Consider the following 27,374-nt stretch of genomic DNA (forward strand, 5'->3'; position numbering starts at 1 on the left):
ATGGGATAAAATCAGATCAGGATTACGCAGCCCGTATATCTTCCAAGCAAAAGACAGCAAAAACCAAAATTACAACATATTTGAAACATAGAATTCGGGACACAATTTATTCTATGTACGCCAGAAAAGAATATGTAATATTGGCAACAATAAGAGAAAAGTTCAGGGAAGAAATTGAATATTTTGAGTTTTCCATTGGCTCATTAAGAAGATGGATTAATAGTATAGGCTTCAAGTGGAAAAAATCAAATAACAGAAAATATTTGATGGACATGCCAAATATTGTTCATAAAAGAATCAATTTTTTAAGGGAGTATATCAAAAATAGAAATGTAGGTCCGGATGGTTTTACTCCAGTTTTCATTAACGAGACGTGGATTTTTAGCAAGGGATCATTTCGTAGTAGCTGGCAAGATGACACGAAGCACACAGATTCAAGGAAAAACAGTGAAGGTAAAAATTATCTGGTTATCTTTTTAGATTTTTTTTTGAATAAAAACTATTGCCATTAAGGCAAGTTTAGGGCTAGGCTTGTAAGCCCTCTAACTTCATAATTTCATCTGTTTCATAGTTTCATATAATTTCTCTCTAAGACAATATGAGGGAATTTAACTCCATACACTACTCGTATGTGCATGGAACATTACTTATTAATTATATTAAATTTATGTTCTGGAAGAATGATTTTTAAAAGAAGAGAATTGAATTATCTTTTATTTTTAAGATCATCGTTATATCGTGGTCCACGCCGGAACCAAAGATGGCTTCATCAAGGGTGCAAATTTAATATTCAAGAGTGGATTAAAGACGGGAGATTATCATGACAATATGAACAGGAAAAACTTCGAAAACTGGTTTAAAACTCAGCTGGTTCCAAATCTTCCCCCAAAGTCATGTATAATCATGGACAATGCAAGTTACCATTCTGGTTTATTGGAAGAAATCCCGAAAAAATCTTGGACAAAGCAGAGACTGACCGAATGGTTGAAGAAAAAGAATATTGGTTTTCCAGAAAAAGCCATGAAAGATAAAATATGGAGTATTGCACGCAGAAACTGCCCTAGTGAAAAAAAGTACTTCCTTGAATATGTTAAACCTTTAGGACACAAAATGTTGCGACTGCCACCATATCATTGCCAGTTATGATCAATATATTTCCAATTTTAAGGGGTCACCTTCAGAAGTTCTGACTGCGTGGGAAAGGGTAATAAATGAAATTTCTATAGATCATTGCCAAAAATATGTTTTTCATACAAAAAAGGTAATTGAAAAGGCTTGGGAGGCAATACAAGTGTGTGATGCCTATGACATTCTGCCTCTTGTGATTACGACTAACGAAGTCGACGATGACGAAGACAATATCTCTGATTTCAGTTCTGACTCTGACAAAGCTGACGAGATTGATTAAGCTTTTTTTGTTCTAGCAAATTTTATTTTATGATCGTCGTTTAAGTATTCAATCATATCGTTGCAATTTCATTAACTTGGTAATGCAATATGGCGTTGTTTTTTTGAGTTTGTATGTTTTATTTTTTGGAATGTTATTTTCATTTTAATGTGTTAACATATTCCTTCAAGCAGCATTTTTTTCATGAACAAGTAAATTAAATTGTCAGTATTTAAATTTCTCTCAGTGAGTTAAAATAATTTTATACCATTATTCACAATTTTTGTTCGGCTCGGTTTTGTTACGTCTACTGCTTGTGCCGAATTCTACTTTTCAAATATGTTGTAGATTTGGTTTTTGCGGTCTTTTGCTTGGAAAATATATGAGCAGCGTAATCCTGATCTGATTTTATCCCATTCTTCTTTATATTTGCGATCGTTATTGTGCTCAATTTTGTTGCATCTGCGGCTCGCTCTATCACATTCTCAATTTCGTTTCGGACTTGTTCTTTATGTCCCATTATTTATGATTAATTATAATAATATTTGTTAATTGTTAAGTTTGTTAATAATATAATAAAGACTACAAGATTTTTTAAAATTTTTTGGGAATGAAAGTATATACACGAATATAAAAATATAATAATATGCTGCTAAAATAAATCATTTGTTAATTTCTGAACGTATAAAAATACATAGCAGACTACTAATTTCTGAAGGCGATGGTAAAGTTTCCAACCTAATATTGATTGGCAAAAATATCTACGCCATACGTTTTTTCTCACCTGTATGACTTAACTACAAATGGGTATAATTTCGACTTTACCCTATGTCTTAAGCGTTACGTCATCATATGGTTGCGCTCGAATGACGTCATGTTTAACAGCTGTCTGTCTATATATTTGTGTTCTGTGTGTCTGAGTATAAATAAATATTAGTAAACTTATTAGCTATACCTTTCATCGGTATTGCATTCGCTTTGGAGACTGACCTAAACCATGAAAACATCCATTTGTCTAATTTTTCAAAACGTTTTGGGTCTAAATACTAAACTAACTAAATCCGATCTCATACATTTTAAGGATCAGATCAAGAGAAAATACAATACACAAAAAAGTTACTAGCGTAAACATAACCTCACTCATATTTTTTTTCACACAGAAATACACACAAACTAATCAAAAATTAATTTAAAAAAAATATCCGCGCAACCTCACCTTTACGTTCTTTACTGTATTTTTTGCAAATCTATTCGCTTGTTTGTTAATTTATTATTTTCTGCATTTTTATTTGGTTTGGGTGTCTTAACTGTTAATGTATATGAGACATTAATATTAAATAAATTAAGACTAATACTAAAAAATATAATGCTTATACTCTAAAAAAATATTAAAAAATTTATATAAATATTTTTTGTTTGTATAACTTCCCTTTGACTTATCGAGAGTTTATTAGCGGTCTCGGGACTCGGGAGACCGCTAACAAACGCTTAATGGTCGGGACACACATGCCCGCAACGAGTCCGCACCGAGCACGCACCGTAGCACGGCCGTGTCTCGGTTGTGAATTGTCGTTCGTAATCATATGAAGTAGTCTTAACATGACCGCACCGTGCCCGTGCGCCGACTCCGCAACGAGCTAGAATAGTTTTGTTTTAAAAATCGACGGTGACGGACGATGGTGCGTTCCCGTAGTGATCATACAGCTGGAAATTAAAATGGAAATTGAGAAGCTATTAGTTTATAATAATTATTTTTAGCTATTTAGTTTTTAAATTTACATAAAAAAAGGTTACAAAGTTTAATTACCAATATTTTTACCACTAGATTCTACATTAGTTGTTTGGGATTTTCGTCTTAGAAAAAAATTTTTTACGGCGAAGAAACCAAATAACTAGTAATAAACATGAATTTGACACGATCTAGATTTTATTTACTACATTTTAGCGAAAAAGATGCAACATCTAAAAAAACTGGCAAATATGATCCATAAATTAAATTATTTAAATTGCCAGGGCTGTATTTTCCTGCCAATCTACGCTGCCCTCTATAGAACTAAAGAAATCATTTAGTTGTTCTCGTATTGCGAATGCTGCATTTGTTGATCATTACCAAATTTCGAAAACATTTTTCTTTGAAATGAATTTAATGTACCAACCCAATTAAGTTTCGATCCAAACTGAATACTTTAAAGTGCGTCATGACCGTCCAATGCGATGCGGGATGCGGCCGTGTGTCAGAGATGTGTGTTTTGGGAGATAACGCACCGAGACACGACCGAGCTACTCTGCGGGCACGGTGCGGTCTCGGTACGCATATGTGTGCCCCGACCTTTAAGCGCCTTATACGGTGACGTCATGACCTGATCGCTCTAATGAGATGTCTTAAAGACGCTTATAGCCGCTTACTCGCTAAAATATGGCTTAAATAACTGGATGACATTCTGAGATCTACCAAAAAAATTTTGATTAACCGGTTAATTTAACCGGAAAATTAATGGTGAATTCTGAAAAGTGCCTTTTGTTTGTATGCAACCACCACTTCTCTATAGATTTGTGCAGGGACTCCCCAAAAGTCATTATTGTCAAATGTCTGCTTTGTTTTTTGTTTAGAATTTTATTTTGTGATTACTTTGATATATACTATTTTTGCCAGTAAAACCTTACAATGTAAAATAAACAAGTGTAACAATAAAATAAACTACTTAACATACAACAGCAAATCAAGTGCAGTGGCAAAATTTTTGCAAGGACAATTACCTGAGGGCTGTAAGTAATGGAAAAACGTAAATTTATCTTTTATAAAAAAAAAACACTTATTTATATCTTATTTAATAATTTTGTTATACCTTACCAACTTTAATCTTTTGCTTCATTTCACTTTTTAATATTCATATCATATAAAAAAATATATGAATAGATCTCATCCTTAAGAGGATGAATCTTTAGGTGATTTTAAAAAGAAAAGTTCAAATAAATCTATATCCAAAATCTCTTAAGTTTTAAGAATTTTTTTTTTATTTATTACTTTTTAAGAGATTTAGTCCTACTCCATTTAAGCATCATAAGCAATTTTTTTATGTAGAGAATTTTTTAAAGTTTTATACAGGATTTTGAACTGAAAACAATGTTAATTTGAAAACTTTCAAAACAATGTGAATATCTTTAAAACCAAAATAGTTTAAAGGAGAAAAACGAAATCCGGTACAAATATTATATCATTAGGAAGAAGAAGAACTAGCATATTTAGGTCATGATGTGAGCAAATTCTTGAACTCTATGTATCCCAACACCTAAATTTTAAATAGCACTACCCCTTTTGTGATACCTCAAATTAAAGGTCTTTTTTTAGTATTCCAAGAAAAGTAGGTACTATTTTATTTAAATACACTATATTAAAGAAGGGAAAATTTTGTATTGTTCAAAGCTATTCAAAGTTGCTCACATTGCATTTTTTTTTTATGTACAAAAATGTATAAAAATATTTTTTGCTCCAAATCTGTAAGTATAGTGGGTGAGGTGATAGTTGTTATAAATAACCATTACCTACTTCAGTTTGTTGAATTGTATTTCAAAGATATTATAAATTGATAATTTAACATAATTTCAAATGAATTTTAATGTTTTATTTTTTGAAATAATCCAGACATGGTGTACAGTCAAGCTAAAAGAGTGTGATATTATTTATTAGAATTAGATTAACCCATTAGATCCCATGGTACCTTTTAGTCAAAAAAATAAAAAAATACATGTCATTGTGATAATATCTATATTCTTAACAAAACGATATATAAAACCTATATTCTAATTCTAAAGATAACTTAGATATAGATATGTACTCAAATGAGTTGGTAATTTGGCAGACAAAACAACTTTTATTTTACAAAAGAAAACTTATTTTAATGAGAGTGATACATTATAAAACAGGATCGTTCCAAACAAAGTGTTACTTGACATTTTATGCAAGCCCATCTAGCTCTTTGATGACACAGAGTGCACCTTAATTGCTTTTCCAGTTTGCGTGAGAAGTGACCACCTTCGTGTTGTCTAATCGTTTGAAGAACTTGAGCAGCAGGTCTCTGTTTCACAAACCGTGACTTGCCAAAGCAATTAAAGTAATGCAACACAATTTGTCTTTGGAATCCAAGCAAATCCATTTTCTCTGCTGAGGCTAATTGATGTAATCTCCATGAATTTACAACTGACATATTCACCATATGGGTAAACAGGCACCACCACTACTTTTTACCACGAATATTGATTCGGTAATTGCTAACTGCTTGGTCGTGAGATTGACGCCTCCTATATGTTGGTTGTAAGTATGAAATAAAAATGGCTGAGAACATCAATTTTTTCTTTTGCATCAGTTGACCAACGTTTGACTCTTGACAAAGGTTCAAATTTGTCATAATTTGTTTGTCATAGCTTGACAAAAAGTTACAAAGCTATTATCCTTCCATCTTACAAATAAAACATGAGAATCACTATCATACCTATATTCATAAGAACCACGTTCCTTTTTCTGAAATAGTTTGTTGTTCGTCAGTGGACATTTTTTGGTCCTATTTTCCCTAACAGTGCCTGTGGCCCTCTGGCCTTTTTCTCTAAATGTTTTTAGAAGGTCAAAACTAGTAAAGTAGTTGTCAAAGAACACAGTATGGTCCGAAGGGACTGCAATGTTTTCTAAGAGGTCTAATACTACCGTTGATCCTAAGGGTAATTTTGAAGCTAAAGCGGGATTCAGCGGATCCAGTCCTTATAACCAAAACGGGTAGGCTTGCCTTTTATAAATTGTTTTGAGGGATGGTGCCCAAAATATTTCACCATAGCTTCATCTATTGAGAGCTCTTTGTGAAAGATGCTCCACCAAAATATCGATAATCACATGAACCGGAGAGAAATTTATATCGCACATGTGACAGATCCGATTAAATACAGCACATATTGTATATAGTGGCGATTTCAACAGGATGTTAGTATGAGGCCTTGGCAGAAAGAATGTTAGGGGATGTCTAGCATTAAGCCTAGGCACCATGAAACGTACACCAGAAAGAAGTACAGGACTATCAATGAATCCATTCAGTAACCCATGCAGGAATTTTACAGAGAAGATCATTCTTCTGAGATGTAATGGATGTAGATTGAAGCGTTCCAATAGTTGCCGATGATCAAACCCTCTTACCGGATATATGCCATCCTGCCTGAAGGCCAAAAACTTAGCAAATCTACGCTGAACAGATTCAAGGAGACCAACATGATTCTGATAGAGCGGGTTCCATATAATGCATCCAAACTCCAGTTTTGATCTCACAAAGCAACAGAAAAGCAGTTTTAATGTAGATTCCAAAGTAAAGCTCTGAGAACTTCTAATTATGAACCCAAGCCTTCTCAGGGCTGACTTGACTATGTTATTGAAGTGTGGAACAAATGTAAATTCAAATTCAAAGGTTATACCAAGATCAGTAATTTGCTCTAATCTACTCAAAATAGTATCATTAATAAAGTAATTAAAATTTAAGGGTGTTTTTGATCTAGAGTAACTGAGCACACTACACTTAGCCGCATTCAGGCCTAACCTGTTAACAGCGCACCATACCTCCAATGTATTTAGACAGTTCTGAAGAAAAACACAATCCTCCAAACCATATACATTTAAATATAGCTTCAAATCATCGGCAAAAGCCAGCCTAGGACAAGTGAGTGACTCAATCAAGTCATTTATAAAAAAACTAAACAGGAGCGGACCCAGGTTTGAGCCCTGTGGCACACCCGACGTTACGTTAAAAAGTTTCGACTTAAAGCCCTCATATTCAACATATTGAGATCTACCAATCAAGTAGGAATGAAATAAATTAAATAATCTCCCTGAAAAACCATACTGAGTTAATTTATGCAGCAAAATATAGTGATCTATCCGATCGAAGGCTTTTTGGAAGTCGGTATAAATAACATCGACTTGAGTATTAACATCAAGTGATTCACAGATGTGGCTAGACAGACAGGATAAGTTAGTAACACAAGATCGTCCGCTAAAAAATCCATGCTGGTCTACAGAGATGAGTTCTTTTGCGTGACTAAATAGCGACCGATTCAGGATAATTTCGAAAATTTTTGAGAAGTTACAGAGTAATGAGATTGGCCTGTAGTTCACGATTTGATCAGAGTCCCCAGCTTTTAAAATAGGTATTATTTTAGCAGTCTTCCAAATTTCAGGGATTTGTTCTGTTGAGAGTATTAAGTTGAAAATGTAGGTCAGCGGATCAGCCAGGACACCAATGCAATCTTTAACCAAGAAGCTAGGCACACCGTCTACACCAGATGTTAACTTATTTTTGAGTTTTTTACTGGCCAAAATAATCTGGGAAGCATCAACGTTGGAAATGTCAAAGTGGGGCACAATATCAGACGTCGACGAATGGTTAATGAAATTTGATTGTATAAATGCCTCACCAAAGAACAGTGCAAAAGCATCAACTATGTCTTGTGGGTCTTTAATTACCACATCATCGGGTAGCCTCATCATACCAGGAATCCTGGTGCCAGCCTTCTTAGAACCAATAAAATTCCAAAAGCTAGATGGGTCCGAAGAAATATTCCTTTCGGTGTTTGTTATATACAACTTATATTCATTGCGTATTTGTAGTTTGATAAGGCGTCTAAGAGAATGGAATTTATTTTGAAAGAATGGAGAATTGTACATTTTAAAGTCCTTGAAAGCCTTTTCTTTCCTATAAATGTTCCTAATCAATTCTCGAGAATAATAATTTGGAAATCTTCTTTTACATTGCTGCTTAAGAGGAATGTGTACGGCAAATATGCCATTCAATATATCATATAGGGCTCCACATGCATCATTAACGTTAGAGGATAAATACACAGTAGACCAGTCAGCTTCAAGGATCGAGTCATAAAGGAGATGGAAGTTGGCCTTTCTAAAATTAAAAGAATGAGATAAGTTTTTATTAAGCTGAAAATTATGGACACGTTGGCCTGAGACGGTAAAATCAATTTCCAGTGCAGGGTGATGCAAATCCTCCAAGACAAAAGGCACGTCACTACGCGAAACAGTACAGGTGAAGTTAGATAAAACAAGATCCAATAGTCTGTTATTATAGTTTAGGATGTGATTACACTGAACAAGATTAAAAGTGTTAGCAAAATTATTCACAGCAATAGACTTTTGACTAACATGATTACCTGTAGGTGAGTTAATAGAGAAATCAGATACGTTAAAATCGCTCACTATTATTACATTATGGTTTAGCTTTGATATTAAAAGTGTAAACTGATCCAGAAATTGCTCGAAAATTACAGATGTGATAGATGGTGGGATGTACAAAACAATCATGTAAAATATCTGTAACCTAATAGTAAATTTACAGCCAACAACATCGATAGAGGGCGCAATACTGTTGCAAAAATGAGACAAACTAATTTTTTCAGACATAATGTTCTTCATCAAGACTCCAATAGAGACGCTCACGGGAAAGCTTGTGAGATCCAGTAAATAACAAAATTGCAAGGAACAATTTTATGTCGGCTCTAGGAACGAAAAAGGCATTATTATATTATTTTGAGAGGAATATAAGTTTGTTTCATGTACAATATGGTCTACAATCTTGTCATAAAATATTTTTTCAAAGATTTCAATTGGAGTACAATCCTGTAAGTCGCTTTTGACTATTTCTAACCGATCAGCGGCCCCAGGCGTTGATGGTAAAGATATATCAGTAATATTTTCAGTCCATCTGGGTTCACTGGATTTTTCTTTTTTGACTTTTTTAACGATTGACCAGCATCTTCTAATTTGATAGCTGCAGAGCCTTTTAGTAGATTTTGGCACAAAACAGATAACAGCATATCCATTTCTTCATCACTAGTATCTTCATTCTCATCCACATAGTGTACCTCAATTTGACCTGGGATATCCCTACGAAACTGGCTTACTTCATTATCTTCAATCAAATCATCATCTATATCCTCTTCGCCAGTCTGACTGTCAGGATCAGGTGGTATTATAATGAGCTGGAACGATATCAGCTGGAACGTTCTTATTTGTGCGACAGAGCCAAAGACATATTTTCTATGTTTTTTTGTAAACAATTTATTAGACCATATTTTATCACATATAAATTTTTTTACTTTATAAAAATTAGGACCCAAAACATTTTTTCTAAAATAGACACTGAGTGCCCACTGTACTCAAATAAGTACAGTAAGGTTCGGGGGGCCATTTTGTGACAACAGAATTGTAATATTACTGGCTTACAAAAACAAATACGTTTTATGATCCCCTAAGACCATTATAATCAACAATGAAACCTAGTAATTTATCAAATGGTAACAAAAAACAATAACTTACGTTGGACAGTCACAGGATTTTAACACTAGTTGGACACTGACTATCGAAATCAACAACAACAAAATTCTGCATCGCGATAACCACATTTTTAAATGTCTACATGAAATTATACTTGTTTACAGATACCTATATTTCACGGAAATTTCAAAATTCAAAAATAGATATCAGCACTAGGTCTTTTTGTTCACTGTACTCATATGAGTACAATGGGAACGAATGGGTTAAATAGTTGTACTTTATGGGTCTGAAAATCATTGTCTAATTAGTACTGCTGATTTTAAAATTTGAAGAAACAAGATCGGTGGAAAACAGAAAAGGGATTCAGCAAATAATATTTGATAAGGTGTCACAAAGAGAAGTATTAGGACATTTTACAATGAATCATGCATGTTTTTGTGCCAAGCCTCACAGTTAATAGGAATTTCTCATGAATAATAATAATAATAGTTTTTATTATGCAACATTTAACAAATATGTACACACCAAAAATAGTATTCATAGAGCATTCTTCTTTCATATGATCTAAAAGAACACAATTTTTAAAAGTTTATTTTATAGAAAACATTAATATCTAAATTTAGCACAAAATTACTGGTCATTGAAAAAGAGTTATTATTTATTGAGTAAAACAGACCAATATTTACTAATTGTATAGCCAAAAAAGTGAAAGAACTTGTAAATTTAGTAGCTTGATGTAAAGGAATTTCAATTTTTATAATATTTATGAGGTTTAGATTATGTAGGGTCTTGTCTAGCTGTAATGCGTTCAAACAGAGAGCAAGGGCATTCATGCTTATATACCCTACTCACAAATACTGCAAAATGGAGACTAACATGCTAATTTCACAATTCTTCAGAATATGTTTTAAGATGGCCCAGATTAAAGAATTATAATTATAATTATGCAAGGAAATGACAGAAAAGTTGAAAATTACTACTAAGAGTTGCTATAATAATATTTGTTTTACTGGCAAGGAAGGACACATACAGTATCCAGAAAAATAAATGTATGGTTTGGACTATTGGGTGATACTATTGGGCATTTATTAATGGCCTATTGTCATAACATACTTCAAAATGTTTGACACCATTCGTTTGGTTATAGTTGAACACATAGAAAATCAGTTACTAATGGAAATAGGAGCTTAAACAAAGATCTACTATATTGTTAACAAGATCTCAATATGTTCTGCCTGTGAGACAATATTTAATCAATACATTTCCAAATCAGTGGATTGGAAGAAAATGTCCAATAGAATGGGCTTCAAAATCACAAAATCTAACATCTCTTGATTTTTTTTGTCTGAGTTCACTTAAAAATTGTTGTGTTTTCACAGTCCCTTGACGACCTTCAGAAACGAATTATAACTGAATGCGCATCTATTCAAAGCCCAGTATTTCAAAATGTAAGAATTGAGGTTTATAATATTAATTTATCCTAAATTAAATTAAAAAAGTTACGAGAGTTTTACTTAAAAAGACATTTAATTTGAGGTATCATAAGTGGAGTTTTAATTTACATAAGAGTGCTTTTTCAGATTTAAGGGGGTGAGCGCCTAAGAGGCTGCTCACTCCATGGTTTAAATTTGGCAGCTCTTTCCCCTATCTGTAAGTAGGTTATCTATTTTTGCACCAAATTAGGTTATCTATTTTTTTTTATTTAAGAGATGTCAGCATTGAAAGTTTTCCAATTGACATTTTGGGTATTTAAACTATAAGCAATTTGTCAGTCATTAGCTTGTAATGCCTTATTATTTTTGGGATTTGATTTTATTATCCTCTGAAATTTGCATTTTTCTGGTATCACAAGACATTCATAGAAAATTAATAAAATAATACCCATTTTTTGTTTTTTTCTCTGTCAAATTACTGCTTTTTATGCTAAAAGTGGAAATTGGACAAACTTCCAATGAAAACTGATACATAATTATGAACTCATTTCAGTCTGTTTTCATTCATACACTTTTATTATATAAATAAACTTGATATGACATATGTATGTTTAAATATTAAATTATTATCTATAGATAGTATGCATATAATTCTAATAAGTATTAATCTAAGTATTTTGTAGAATAATGCAAGATAAAAGCACAATATGTGAACAATGCCTTAGACCCTCCTTAGCTCCCTCAAATCGGTTAGTTCAGGATACCTGTGGTCACCAGAAATGCAGAGCTTGTTTATTAGATGATGAAAATTCATGCAAACAATGCTTATCTTACAACAGCTACCACAAGGTGCAAGAAGTGAGTTTTCTAGATCTTGAGGGAACCCCAAATGGAAATGAAAGATCTGATTCTGTTAGCTACTGTAATGGAGGTGCTAAATTAAATAATAATGGTAATACATTTTGTCATCAAATGTTTACTTAATAATAAATGTTTGTTTTCTAGGTAATGACCATATAAAAGCAGAATTATTTCCACCAACAGACATTGAAAAAAAAATAGAGAATAATTACATTGAGCAGGTGGATCAAAACATCCCAGCTAAAGAGAAAACAAAAATTAAAGAAAAAAAAGAGACAAAGAAAAACTTGTTGGTGATTCCTCCTCACATCACAGTGCAGTCAAATCCTGTAAACTATCATTGTACCATATGCCAAAAATCATTTATAACTAAAAGCCATGTAAAATATCACCAGTACTGCACAGGAGGTAAATAATTTTCTTTTAATTGTTAATATAAAATACATTTAAAAGTTTACCTGCATTTTAGAGGTAAAGCCATTCAAATGTGAAATCTGTGGTCTTGAATACATCCTGAAAATCCAACTAGATGTCCACATGTGCAAGCACAAAAATGTGAAACCTTTTAAATGTCTGGTGTGTCCCAAAGCATTTAGGGAAAGAAGCAAGTTATCAAGACACTCACTTCTTCACTCCCCTTGGAAAAATTTTGTATGCCCAAAATGTGCCAAATCATTTAAAACAAAAGAGTGCTTGAAAATCCATAGTTTTATTCATCAAGAGGAAAAGCCGTTTTCCTGTTCACAATGCCAGGCCAAGTTCAGTAATTCTTCTAACTTAAAAAAACATTTAGCATCACATTCAAGTGAGTTTATACATAATTAATTATTTCCTTGATCAACTGAGCATTTTCAGATGTCAAGGAACATATGTGTGATGAATGTGGAAGGACTTTTAAATTGAAATGGGCATTGTCTGTTCATAGGAGGTCTCACCTGAATGTAAGGCCACATGAATGCCATGTTTGTATGAAGTCCTTTGTAAATCTCAAGGATCTGCAGAGACATTCTCTAATACACACAGGTATTTTTAAATTAAATATTTCAATAAATTTTTTGAGAGCAGTCAACAAAGGTTTTTTTTAAATATTATTTTTGTGAATAGTAATATTATTACAATAGTTATAAAATAGGTTTACAGAGATAAATTTAAAATTGGATCTCATAAGCTCAACAAAACGCTTAAAGCATGCGATCATAGAATAATATGGTGTTGTATTCTTTGTAGTTGGGATTATTCATATCATGCAAAAATGGGTGTCGTTAAATATCTTGTAACTTTTTTTACTTATTTACTTTTTTCTTTTACATGTAGGAAATTAAAGAAAATAAAGGTTTGTTGAGCAAAGTCAATATTGGAAGCAAAAATAAGACAAACTAGCAAATATTCCTTTTCAAGCTTTTTGCACTGCCCCACATTTATTTAGGATCATGAAAAAAAGAAGAGATTCAAGATTTGCTAAAAGAGTAGAGAACTTGAGCAATGTCTTTACTTAAATAGCTAGCTTGTTCCTGTTTAATATTAAGTTGCTCAATTACAAAATGCCAGTGGATTGTTAGGTAAAATAGACATTATTTGAGAAACAGCCTTTTGACAGCTGTAACAATTATGGCTAAAAAATTTACTTTTTATTTAAAGTTCTTAATTTTTCATGCTAATCACCCTCGAGAGTTATATTACAGTTTTGTCTTGGCCAAAGTGTGATTGTTATGTTTATTTAAATTAAGAGTTCCAAAACCTAATTAATTTATCTTAAGAGTCATTAATTCACTGATTTTCCCCACACCAATGGTCAAAAGCAATAAAATATTATGTTTTATAATTAATGGGATAAAAGCTGTACTTTTGGTGCGCTGCGCAAAATACAAATGTAACTTTTCTTCCTGGTAAAACTACTAATCACGGAAGGAAATAAAAAATGCATAGATGAGAAGAAGACGTAATATTATAAATATATGGGATCTGATTATTTCCTCCCTAGGATAGTTTTACATAATATCTTTCCTTGTATGAAAGGTTAAAAAGGCATAACATAAATCCGTTCCATTAGATTTGATTTGTTAATATTTTTAATAAGAAAAATACATAATTATGTAATGTTTTAGTTAGCATAATCTAAAACATTCATTTTTACATTTCTGCAGTTTAATATCTATTTTGTATCCAATGTAATTATTTTCTAAATCTCTGTGATGTAGTATAGAAAGTTTTTTAATATAATGCAGTGTATCAAAGTTGCCATTACAAATAAGAACAACAGTGTACTATTCATCTGCGGTAACTGTAACCGCGACGAAAGGGGGAAGAAGGCCATACGAGCCCTAAGAACTATACAGGGTGACAATTTCAAGAGTAGCCATGGCTTATAATTTTTAAACCGTAAAAGATATAAAAAAATGCTTAAAACCGTTTCTATAGTAACAAGGGGGAACCAAAATGATGAATTTTTTAGGGATATACTATCATCCCCCTAACCCCCAGAGCCACCCCCTTAAAAATTTTAAATTGGAAGGGTAGTCGAGTGATACCTTGTTTGAAAGGTCTATTAATTCCCTATATTATGCGACCCTACTTATAATAATCAATGCATTTATTTTAGAGTTATGCCAATTTTAATATTTTATTAAAGGTTATTTAAGTGTTTTTTAATTTCTTATAAAATTAACATATTTTGAAAATGTCATAAAATATTTAACATTTGAACATTAGTACAAATGGTTAAGAACTAGGAAAACACTCTGCAATATTGCGTTTATTCTATTTTTAAAACAATAAAAATCTGCATTGAACTTTAATTATTTTATTAAATGCTCAAAGTGGCTTCCATTATTTTGCAAGCAAAAGTACAATCTGTTTTCAAACTCTTGACGAACATTTCTAAAAACTTCAGTTGTTAATAATCGGCACTCTTGTGTAATTCTTTGTTTTAGCTCCTCAATGGTGGCAGGCTGCGTTTTGAAAACGACCGATTTTAGGTGACCCCAAAGAAAAAAATCGAGAGGGGTGAGATCTGGCGATCTTGGCGGCCACTCAATAGGTCCTCTTCTACCAATCCATTGGTCTGGATAATGATTATCTAGCCACTCTCTAACAGGCAATACATAATGTGGTGGGTCCCCATCTTGTTGAAAATGCAATAAATTTTCATCAAGAACAAGATCTCCATTTTCATCCCTTTGGTTTTCCAATTCCGTTATTACTAAAGGCTCAACAGTTGTTTCTAACATTTCAGCATAAATTTCTCCATTTAGATTATCATCAATAAACAATGGCCCAATTATATTATTCCCTAGAATTCCGGCCCACACATTTATTTTTTGGGGATATTGGGTGTGCCCTTCCCTAAAAATATGGGGATTCTCATCACTCCAGTAACGGCAGTTTTGCTTATTAACGTTACCGTTTAAATAAAAAGTGCACTCGTCACTGAAACAAATGTTTTTTATAAAACGTGGCTCATTTATTATTTTTTGGGTCATTAATTCACAAAATTCGATCCGCCTGTCTGGATCGTCATCACCAAGTTCTTGAACAATCTGTAGCTTGTAAGGATGGAATTTATTAATTTTTAATATCTTTCGTACTGATTCACGAGACACTCCTGTGGCAGCTGCTGCTTGACGAGTCGACATACCAGGATCCATAGCAAAATGCCCAAGAACCTCAATCTGAGTTGCTTCATCCAGTATTCTTGGCTGATTTTTCTTTATATCACCTACAAACCCAGTTTCTTCAAATTTTCTTACCAACTTCTGGATGTAATAATGCCCAACCTGCTTATCTGGGTGCCTCTCATTAAATATTGTGGCACTTCGACGAAAACAGCGATTTTGAGAACCATAAATAAATATCATTTCAACTCTTTCGGCGATCGTATAAACCATTGTAAAAATAAAACTAGAGCAGTGAGAGAACTTTAAATCACAAAAAGAACCACGATATTACTAACCAAACCAAAAATTGAACATTTTAAGGCAAAATTTAAATAAACAAAAAACAACAAATATTTCGAGAATGGCAGGCATCAAAAAAATTCCTTTTTTTTACATCGCCAAATACCATTCCGACAATTCAATAATTTCAGTATAAGTGTACTATTTATTGGAGTTTTGTTTTGGCTTTTAACAATTCATTTTAGTATCAGAATAAATATTTTTATTCTGATAGTAAAATGAATTGACTAACATTTAAAAGGACATACATATCTCGGAAATGGTTGCATTGATTTTAATGAGTAAGACGGCAAAATATAGGGAATTAATAGACCTTTCAAACAAGGTATCACTCGACTACCCTTCCAATTTAAAATTTTTAAGGGGGTGGCTCTGGGGGTTAGGGGGATGATAGTATATCCCTAAAAAATTCATCATTTTGGTTCCCCCTTGTTACTATAGAAACGGTTTTAAGCATTTTTTTATATCTTTTACGGTTTAAAAATTATAAGCCATGGCTACTCTTGAAATTGTCACCCTGTATATTGGAACAAGTAGTCATTTTGCGAATAAAATTCCAGTTTACCGTAATTCTTTTAATTTATTTTTTTTTATTTAAAAATAATAAATTAATAAAATTTTTTATGTTTTAGAGAATTATTTTTAAGGTTTAATAAAATTTTGATGTTAAATAATATTTATTTAATTGTTTGATAATCAAAAAATGTTGACAACTAAATGTTGGAACATGTTCACATGGTTGCTTTTGCTCAAAATTTTCCAGTTTTATTAGCATGACGCGAAGATGGCTTTGAATAAACAAAAGTAAGTAGTGCGTTGTCAACAATAAAAATTTTGATGCGTCACTTGAACATTAATAATCAATTACTGTCATTTTTATTACCAGTAAAATACAATAATGGCTCGTGGAAAACCTACTGATCTAAAAGTGCGAGAAATTATTATCCGGCAGTACCATAAAGGGAAAACTATGCGAGAAATCTCCAGTGAATTAAATGTTGCAACAACTACTATATGTAATATAATTAAAAAATATGGTGAAACTGCCAGTATTGGTGTTGGCGGCAAAAGTTCAGGACCTCCAAAAGTTTTTCTCAAAGAAATGTAAGGAACTTGATTAAAATTTGTAAGTCGGGAAGAAGAAATACTCTACGAGAAGAAACTGCAAGGTGGAATAGAGAAAGTGGGATAAATGTTTCCAGAGAATGCTGCCGCAAATATATCCACAAGAGCGGTCTTAGTTTTTATAAGGTATGTTTAATAGGCTGTTCTGTGCTATATTATTTTCATTTTTCTCCTAGGCCAAGGAAAAATCATTGTTAACGGAGACAAAAAAGAATCGTTACATTTGGGCCAAATCAAAACTCTTGTGGACCAAAGAAAATTGGAGCAAAATTATTTATAGCGACGAAAGCAAATTTGATGTCTGTGTCTGAGATTATCGAAAGCGTGTGATTCGGGACAAAACAGAAGCATTCCATAAGGATTGTCTTAAAAGGACTGTAAAGTTTTCACAGGGCATCATGGTGTGGGGTTGTATGCCAGCTAAAGGGTTGGGAACGTTACACTTTATTGATGGCATAGTAAATGCAGAAAAATATCAAGACATTTTCGAACATTCGCTTTTACCAAGTGCAGCAAATTTATATCCATTTGGAGATTTTATCTTTCAACAGGACGGTGCCTCATGTCATACTGCTAAATCTACCAAAAAATGGATGGGGGAACATAATATGAAAGTTTTGTCACACCCCTCTAGCAGCCCGGATCTCAATCCAATCAAAACACTTTGGCACAAAATGAAGCAATGCCTAAGAAATAGTCCGCAGCGTACTTGCCACAACTACGTGCTAAACTACAGGAAATATGGGATAGTTTCACCCCTGAATTTTGTGAAGGTCTAGTTGGTACAATGCCTCATAGAGTTCAGGCTGTTATTCAAGCTAAGGGCGACGTTACGCCTTACTAATTTGTATTTTCCTTTTTTAAAACTCACTTGTTCCAATATTTAGTTGTCAGCATTTTTCAATTACTTACCAAATAATTAAATACTAAATAACTTAAAATATATAAATAAATTATAAAAACAATATTAAACATTATAAAAAAGCTTGTTTATTTCATATTTATGATTAAAAAAATTTTTAATAAAATATTTTCGCTAAATGGGCATTTTATTTCAAAATAACTGCTTGTTCCAACATATAGTTGTTAGGGCTCGTAAATACTGTAAAAAACCCATTTGGAACTTGGTCTCCAGGCATTTTTAGTGGCGCACACTATCAATTAAAAAAATATTGGTATATTTTACCTTTTTACTTTCTACTTCCCTGGTTTTTTTATTTTTATAACCAAGAATAAAATCGATTGATTTTGTACACCTATATTAATGGATTCAGGAAATTTGTTTTTAACACATTTAATTCTTTTCTTAACATGATTTGAAGTAAATTTTTTAAATGTTTTTATTTTCATCATAAAACAAAAAAATTAAACAAAACACAAGTAAAATTAAACACTACAATCTAACTTAATGTATAAATATACATATAGTTATCTTACTAAAATTTATACTAATAAACAAAAAACAATAAACACAAAAAAAATTATCATTGTTTCTTAGTCAGAATCACGATCAATGTTTTCTTTTTCCAACTTCTCAGAGCTAGCATCACTTTCACCATCATCCTCTTTTATAATAAATTTTTCAGGGATGTTCTCCATTATCTGGTCAGTTTTCCTATTCTCTATATCTATTACATGTCTGACGTTATTTTTCTAATTATTTGAACTGGCAGACTCGATACCCTTATATAATAAATCTAATAATTTGGTATAGCTGTTAAATTACCAATATTATGATTTCTTATATATCGGCCCTCACTAATTCTATGCGGTTTATTTCGCACATGTAGGGTGGCGTTCTTAGTGGAATATGTCTAGGTTCTTTCTATTAGGCGTATGCGCACATAATAAATCATAAAGCTCAAATTTTCTTTTTGATTCGTCAAAATTAATTTTGTTGTCTTTGAGCCAAGTAGTAACACCTTTTGTCGAGGATTTTGTGGACACTACTTGCTAATACAGAGTGATTATTTGACAACAGTTTTTCTTCTATCCATTTCGTAAAATTTGTTTCGTTCATTTGCCCGTAATAATCCCCCCCCGTAGATAGTCCGGCTTTAAAAATTAGAGATGCACCCTCAACAAATCCATTTTTGTTTTCGGCATGTACTACCATCTAGCGACCCCTCGAACTAATGTTTGCTGCTGTTCCGAATATTCCATTAAAATTTTGCGCCGGTTTTGACATCTCCAATAAAATCCATTATTTTTTAATAATCTTCGCAGTGAGTCTTTTTCATATGGAAATTCAATTTCCTCCTTAATTTTCGCCAGCATCTTTCCGAAAGTTGGTACTACTTTATATTCTGCATAAAATTTCTCAATAATTCTTCTAATAGTGAGGTTTGATCAAACATTAACAGTGATGATATAAAAAGGAACATCGACATAAAAGATTGTTCCGATCCGGCATTTTATAAGAAATTTTATCTGCCGCCTATATACGACGAATGAATAAATTTGTAGTACGTCGATTTTTTTCAGATTTGTATTTATTTAAACAAACATAATCTTTATACAGATCGTGTTTTCGTTCGTTACTTATAGGAAACCGCATAGAGGCGAAATTTTGCAACGTCGCGCGTATACGAACGCCTGCGACAGAGCACCGCCCCGGCCGGCCCGAGGACGGGATTAGTAAACATCTGACTTTCGTGGGAGGTGCGCCGTTTGGCGACAAAATGTCTCAAAATATTACGCGAAAATCCAGGCATTTTTAAAATATTTATTCTAATGCGGGTTTTACAGACATGACAATGTGTAAAACCCGCATAGAATTGTAATCTTAAAATGTTTAATATGCTGTGTTTTGCATAATGAAAATTAAAGCGTTATTCTAATAAAAAATAAAAATATCAACTCTGATAAAAATATAATAAAAAATCAGAAATAAAACTCTAATAAACAAACTTAACAACATATCATTTTTTAAATAAAAGGCTCAAATAAACCGCCTTCTTTCGCTAAACAAAAACTTAACCTATCGTAAAAGCTATTTCGCACCTCCAAAAGAGTCAGGTAAAATGGTATTGGCACCAGTAACCCCACAGATAAAAGTCATTTGGAGACAAATCTGGAGATCTAGGAGGCCATTTAATATCGCCAGTCCCACTAATAAGGCGGTTAGAAAAAGTATTTGTTAATAATCCGATCCCAGGTCTACATCAGGTAGGATTTGAATGGCAGGAAGAACTTGGTTTTGCAACAATCACGGTACTTTTGGCCGTTTAAAGTGCCATCAATAAAAAATGGCCCTATAACATTGTCGCCCAAAATACCTGTCCAAACATTCAATTTCTGAGGATACTGGGTACGAAACTGAAAACTTCTGTGCTCGTTTTCCTGAGAACAATAACGAACAATGAAAGGATTGTGTTTGCCATGTAATGGAAAAGAAGATTCATCAGAAAACAAAATATTTTTTAAAAAATATTCGTTTTTATTTGCCTTTTCCATCATGGTTTCACAAAATTCCATTCTTCGCCACTGGTCTTTAGGAAATATTTTCTGAGTTTTTGAATACTTGAAACATTTGTACCCATATTTTTTCCAGATACGAGCAATAGTTTTATTGCTCATTCCCAGTTCCTCTCCAACACTTCTAGTGGACCGTGTCGAGTTAAGTTTTAGGGTACTGCAAACCATTTCTTCTCGCCGTTCTATATCCTGGACCACTTCAACAAGTGGTTCTTGACGTTTTGTGTGGCATTTTTTACAATCTTAAAGACAAAAAGATGTCTCAAAATTTGTAACCACATTTAAAACCGTTTTTGCACAAGGAATCGGTCTATTCTCAAATGTCACTGAAAACAAATCTCTACATTGTACTGCCGAATTGCCTCCATAAAACCATTTAATTAGTTGAACTCTTTCGGAAGGGGTATAAACAGCCATAGTGAAAAAAACACGAAAATAACGCTCAAAAATTATTAATGCAACGTGCAGTAACACAGCAAAGTGAGGTCTGCTGACTCCCGGTTCAAAAAATAAAAACGAAAAATTCCGCCGCCTGCAAGCCGCAACCAAGCGGTGTTGCCATTATTTTGGGTAATACGTAGCTCACGATAACACGATCTGTATACTCAATGCTCTAATTATACATGATATGTTTTATCTATTTTATTTACCAACTATTTATACCTGATTTTATGATAGACGTAGACAACTTTTTTTTTTAATTTTGTTATATTGAGAATTTCTGAAGTTCGAAGGCATTATAAATTTTAGGGGCTATATAATATAGTGTTCTCTGAATTTTTGAGAATCTTTCTGTAGTGACTGTTTCTGATAATCGTTTATTTACTTCATATTTTTCATTTGAGAGTACCTTCGCAACGGATTGTATGTAGAGCTGGCTTAGAGCAGAGACATTGGCTTCTTTATATAGCACTGGAAAATCTCATTGTTTAATGTAATATGATTTTTAATATTTTTGTTTCGGCGATTTCTAGTTGTAGCAATGTTGTAGAACATGCTGCACTCCACATTATTATACCATATTAAATGACTGATTCAACAAGTGATTTCTGAATATTTAAAATATTTTGTCTTGGTAGCCAATATCGGATTTGATGAAATTTGTGGTCCATTTCCCTACGTTTTGTGACCACATATTTAATATGTAAATCCCATCTAAGGTGAGGATCATAGAATATCCCTTGATATTTCGTTGTTCAATACACTGTTGCACTATTCTTATCTACCGTTGTTGCTTTACTTATAACAGGGTGATATCGCATTCCACTAAGATAGTTTAAATACTGGCTTACATGTAAATTAACTAAAAACACTATACTTTTTTGGTTTTTGCATAATTTTACCCTTATTTATGGGTATTTACCTCTATAATACTATTATGTAACAATAATTCTTGTTTGACATTTAAAAAACATCCGTCACATTTATTACATCTATATTATTGATTATACCTGTGTAAGACAAAACAATTGTATCAAATGTATGCTTAGGGCTTTGAGATATACCATAAAGCTATTAAAATTGACACTGCAAGACAAGCTTGAGCACTGAAGGGGCTATCAAGAATATGTGTCATTTATATTGTTATATGACTTATAATGAACTTTCATTATATTTTCAGTTACAGTACAGTTTATAAATTTTACGTTACGTAGCTTCTTCATTATTATCCTGTTTTTCCCCTAGCAGCTCTTCTATATGTAAAGAATCTCGAATTCCTATAGCATCTTATAGCCTTGCACAAAGTTGAGCATTTCTGTACCATACATAACTATATGCGGCAAGAATAAGGCGTTTTGGATCAATAAGAATTTCATATGATAATGGGGTCGTGTGCTCATTTATGTTGTTAATGGTACATTGTTTAGCAGTGATGAACGTTCGACCGAGCCGAACTTAGAAAAACTGTTAAATTTCATATGATCTGAATATGTATATTATACGAATATCACTGTTTAAAACCATTTTTATTTGATGGATATAAATCTTTTGTAACGGCGACTTTGAAATACACCATATAACCGTCTTTAGTCAAATTTTAAATCCATTTAGATACGAAACAGTTCTCCTGCGGCATCTGCATGATGAGCTTCCGGCGCAAGGACAACCTACTGCGACACCAGAAGAATTCGCATCCAGGTAAGAAGGCCGATATAATAGAGAACCCATTGGGTTCTTCAGTTTCAGACGAGCCGATCCAACGATCGGTCGTCGTTGATAATCCGAACGCTGTTAACGTGATAACCGCCCTGACAACGAATTATAGTGGCGGGGCCGTCGGTGAATCAGCGATGCAGCAGCGACAACAGACCAAGGCTACAGTCTCATCTGCCCATTCCAGACCGACGGGATCAGTCATCAACGGTCCGGTCAAGCTCGCGTTTAAAACGCCGGCTTTCAAGAGCGTTTACAATATTACGAGGTACGTATTTTGATCCGCCTTTATGGTTGGTCGGATAGCAGCTTGCCTGGTTGTCATTCATTTACTAACATCGCTTCCTTTCCTGAATATTTTTCAACGTGTGGGTAAGATTTTGAATTTTATTATGCATGGCACAGTTTGGCAGGTAAATGTTTTTGAATGTGTATAAACTGAAAAATAAAATTAAGATATATTAGTCATATTGACATATATTTAATTTTTAACTCAGGAACTTAACGCTAATGCTACACTATTGGACATTAAACGGTTCAGTGAATATTGAGACATAAAGTTGATTATTTAAGCGAATTAAAATTTTCAACCATTTGAAGCAACTCCTTCATGCGAGTGTAATAATTGACCTAATATTGACCTTATGTATTAAGGAATTATTGTTAAGGAATATATATAATAAACATTTTTGATGTAGAATTAAACAGAGTAAAAATTTGGTAAAATATACAGGGGTTTCATTTAAAAAGCTTACTTGACAATGAAAACTTTGTTTTTGAGACACTCTGTACATTTACCAATACTGTTAACAAAATTCGTATTTCCAACCAAATACATCTTAACTGTTTTCATATCATATAGAAAAAAAATCGTGTGTAAATAGAGTTGGGACGCCCTGTATATTATATAAAACGCAATGAGTAGATTTTTGCCTTTAGAATAATTTATCGGTGAATATCGGGATTTTTCTATTGGTCAATAGAATGTTTAATCATTGCATAAAAGTTTAGTCAAAAAATATCATTCATTACCACAAACGGTACTAATTTCCAATCAATAATCTATAGTCAATTTCAAAATCTACAGTATTGGTTATGTTTTTTTTTTTTTCAAGGTAACATGTTCGCCTTATGAGGAAATATTTATATTCGAATATAAAAGAATCGCTTTTAAGAACAAAAAAATAAAAAATACTTCTCCTATAATAAATAAACGCAACACAAAAATTACAATATATATATTTTTTGTAATTTTATAAATATTCGCATAAAAGTATAAACAAACGGAGTAAAAGAAAAATTAAATTTATTATGGAAAAGCTCTTAAACAGTTGCGTTTTGTCCATCGTAATGGCAGAGATTTTTGTTCTAAACCTATGAAAATGTATTTTAGTTGTTTATTTAATTTTATCTCCATTATGATAATTCAATCAATGGATTCAAAGGAAATTCTCAAATAAAATAAAAAGTTTCACAGAACTATAAAGATCTATGAGAGGTACTACGCCCGGTAGATCTACACCCGGTATTAGTGTGTACAATCAAATAGTGTTTAATACAGGAGACGGCATAAGCCAGGCAACGCTTTCGAAAAATCGGCATAAGTCCGGCAACGCTCATAAGCTTGCAACGCTTTCGAAAAACATTAAAATGAAGCATATTCATGCTTCAGACAGTTGTGTCTATGTCATCAATATGATTGCACGTACTCGTCGAGTAGACGCGTTTTCAGAATGAATAACCGATACAAGTTCACGCTTCACGCAGGAGTTTTTTTTGTTACCTCGGATCTGCGTACGAACTCGGATCCTGAAATTATGTACTGAATTTCAATAACAATTTCCGAACTCGCGGCACCACCATGGCCAATAACCGCTGCCTGATGGCCGCCATTTTTGTAGTGGCTTTGTTCTTTTCAAGTTGATCACGCTAAACATTGTCAGTGTTGCCAACAAAAGTTATAATTAATGTTGACGACGCTGATGTTTGACGTGTGACCTGTCATGAACTTTTATATAAAAAGTCTTGACTCGTACAGTGTCGTTCACTTTCTTCATTCATAAATAATGGAATCATATATAAAAGTATATATAAAATAATAATAATATATAATCATATATAATAATATAATAATATATAATATATAATATATTTTATTATATAAAAGTCATAGTTTAGAAATTAACGAAGGTACCTTACTTTTAAAATGCCTTAAATTTATATCCTTAAACTGACTTGTACTTGACTTTGTACTCTAAGGAGTATAGTATTCGTTAGGTCACGAAACTAACTGCCACTAAATAGAACTTTTGAAACATATAATTTTTTTCTATACCTCTTCCCTGTCCCATTTCAGTTAAGCTGTTTAAAATTTAAAAAAATTACTTGTAGACCTTCTTTCTCTCTCTCATAAATTACTAATTTTCTTTTTTATAATTTTATTTAGATAATAAAACTTATTTTATATATGTATTGGTTAACTCATTTGTAATATTTTATCTAAACACATACTTTTTAGTTACATCATTTTATGTCGTTCATTCACCATCTGTCTGATCATTTTCATTGACATTGTTTTAAAACCATATTCTAAATTAAAACATATGTGCAAGAGATTAGAATTGTTGAAATGCATATAATAAAAACAAATGATAGGGTTTCAATAACTTTTGTTTTTAATTTCAAAAATTTTTAGAATCGATTATTTAGAAGAGATTTTTAAGTACAAAAGAATATCATAACTATCTTAAATTCTTAACTAAATGTAACTTTCTATTTAATTTTTGTAAACATAACCTCTCAAAAACTTTAATTGTTTTGTTTCCATACAATTGACACCACTGAAATTTGTCAGAGTGACCAACATCGAAAGGACGCAATCACGCAAAATGGCTGCCACCTAGTAGTGGTCATATATTTTTCAATGGATTGGCAGTCCAGGTATATAGGTTTGTGGTAACAAGTAACGAAAATAGTGAAACAGTGACGCTGTTATTAGTTGGACAGCCGCACCAATCTGCAGTGCGGCTATCGGGACAACTTTAAATATCTGATCGTTCTTTACGACGAATGCTGAAACGCATGCACTGTCGAGTTTACGTCCGCTTATAGTTACCGTCCGCGTCTCCACGCATTTCACGAGGATTGTTTCGTTCGGAGAATAAAATGTTGAGCCACATAGCAAGCTGGGTTACTGTACCCTTTTTCGAATCTTTTTTGTAATTTCTTTTAATAAATTTATTTTGAGGCTGCATTTTCTTTTCTTAATGCAAATTGGTTGTCTAATTTATGCCGACCCCTGTATATTGTATCTTGTATTGTTCTAATCCGTAATTGTTGCTGTATTGCTAGTGGATCATGTGAATTCAATACCACATAATTCACGGTGCAGGATACATCATAATTTTTGTTTTTCAAAACTCTCAAAAATATTCGCCTTAAACAAGTTTTTATGACAAGTTCGCCAACAATATAGGATCCTCGTAGATCTTTCTAGTGCAATATTATGCTCCTTTGGGACTACCACACAAGGCGCCACTGATAACTATTCTATCTGGTAAATCTTATAGTTTAAAAATTACTTTACCAGTCAGCTTATTATTCTTTGTGTGTTTAAGGCTTGGCATTATTAATTGTTGTGGCTTAGCATTTAAATCATAGGAATTTATTTAAACTCCTTATCGAGCCATATGCATTACCATCACATAATTTTCAGAGGCGGAGATTTCCTACCACAACCTAACGGTCAAACGAATGTCTCTTTAGCACCAGACACCGTCTCCTCCAGCACAACTATCGACACGGATGCTCGGGAGAACGCAATGCAGACATCTGCCACTCCAAATTATAGTTTTGAAACGTCAGCAGATACAGTACCTTCACCGGCTAACAGTACGTCTCAGCAATGTTTGTCGTCGTATTCGAGCGCGCTGCATTACGAGACATCTTTTCAAAACAAAAAACATGCAATGATTAAGAATATTAAGTTTAAAGTGCCGCCAGAATATACTAAGTTATTTAAAAAGCCTTTAGGTACGGATGGTGAAACTGCCAATGAATTGAATTCGGATTCTTGCGAATCGGGTGCTTCTGATAGTAAAAGTGTCATTGTCACCAATAAGCGCTGATTGGTTTCGGTGGTTCCAAGTAATTTATTGATCTTTGTTAGCGTTGTGCAACTTTATGCTGAAAATAAATAACATTCATTTTGGATTTAAACTTTTTAAATCCTTTAAAATTTTTTAATCCTTTATGGTGAATTCATGTGAAATATTTTTTTATTGTATAGTCCTTATTTCTACAAATTCATTCTGAAACTGAAGCATTCACCTAATACTAAATAGTTACGTTTATTATTTGTTCTATTTGTATTAGTAAAGTTATAAATTATAATAGAATTATGGTATGAATAAATAAAATATATAGTTTTATATAGTAGATATATTATTTCGATATTAACTATAATAATTTATAACTCTTTTTTTCTACATGTAAATTAAAGTAAGCATTTAAGTTACTTAAAGCTAATAAAAATCAGTAACTTTGGAAAACAGCGTAAGTGTGCGTTCTGAACTTTATAAAGACTAACTACTTTTGAGACTGTGTTATTCGTTTTTAGGTTTGTATCTTGATAATGCTAATAGAATAAAATTATCTGTTTTATTAAA

General features: G+C 32.6%; 1 protein-coding gene across 1 annotated transcript; it reads left to right on the forward strand.

Moving 5' to 3' along the window:
* Positions 1-3,952: 3,952 nt before the first annotated feature.
* LOC126736361 (zinc finger protein 624-like) lies at positions 3,953-27,374 on the forward strand. Its single transcript, XM_050440679.1, has 7 exons — positions 3,953-4,153; positions 11,821-12,089; positions 12,143-12,406; positions 12,468-12,803; positions 12,854-13,021; positions 22,606-22,975; positions 26,423-27,374. Exons 2-7 carry the CDS (start codon positions 11,825-11,827, stop codon positions 26,832-26,834), a joined length of 1,815 nt encoding a protein of 604 aa, XP_050296636.1. The 5' UTR covers positions 3,953-4,153; positions 11,821-11,824; the 3' UTR covers positions 26,835-27,374.

This window comes from Anthonomus grandis, chromosome 5 (assembly GCF_022605725.1).
Source record: "Anthonomus grandis grandis chromosome 5, icAntGran1.3, whole genome shotgun sequence".
NCBI lineage: Eukaryota > Metazoa > Arthropoda > Insecta > Coleoptera > Curculionidae > Anthonomus > Anthonomus grandis.

Excerpts from the sequence above, each read along its gene's own strand:
- LOC126736361 (XM_050440679.1), top strand. The coding sequence starts at position 11,825 with ATGCAAGATAAAAGCACAATATGTGAACAATGCCTTAGACCCTCCTTA. Across the intron at positions 12,407-12,467 it reads TCACCAGTACTGCACAGGAG|AGGTAAAGCCATTCAAATGT; the intron begins GTAAATAATTTT and ends CCTGCATTTTAG. Across the intron at positions 12,804-12,853 it reads ACATTTAGCATCACATTCAA|ATGTCAAGGAACATATGTGT; the intron begins GTGAGTTTATAC and ends GAGCATTTTCAG.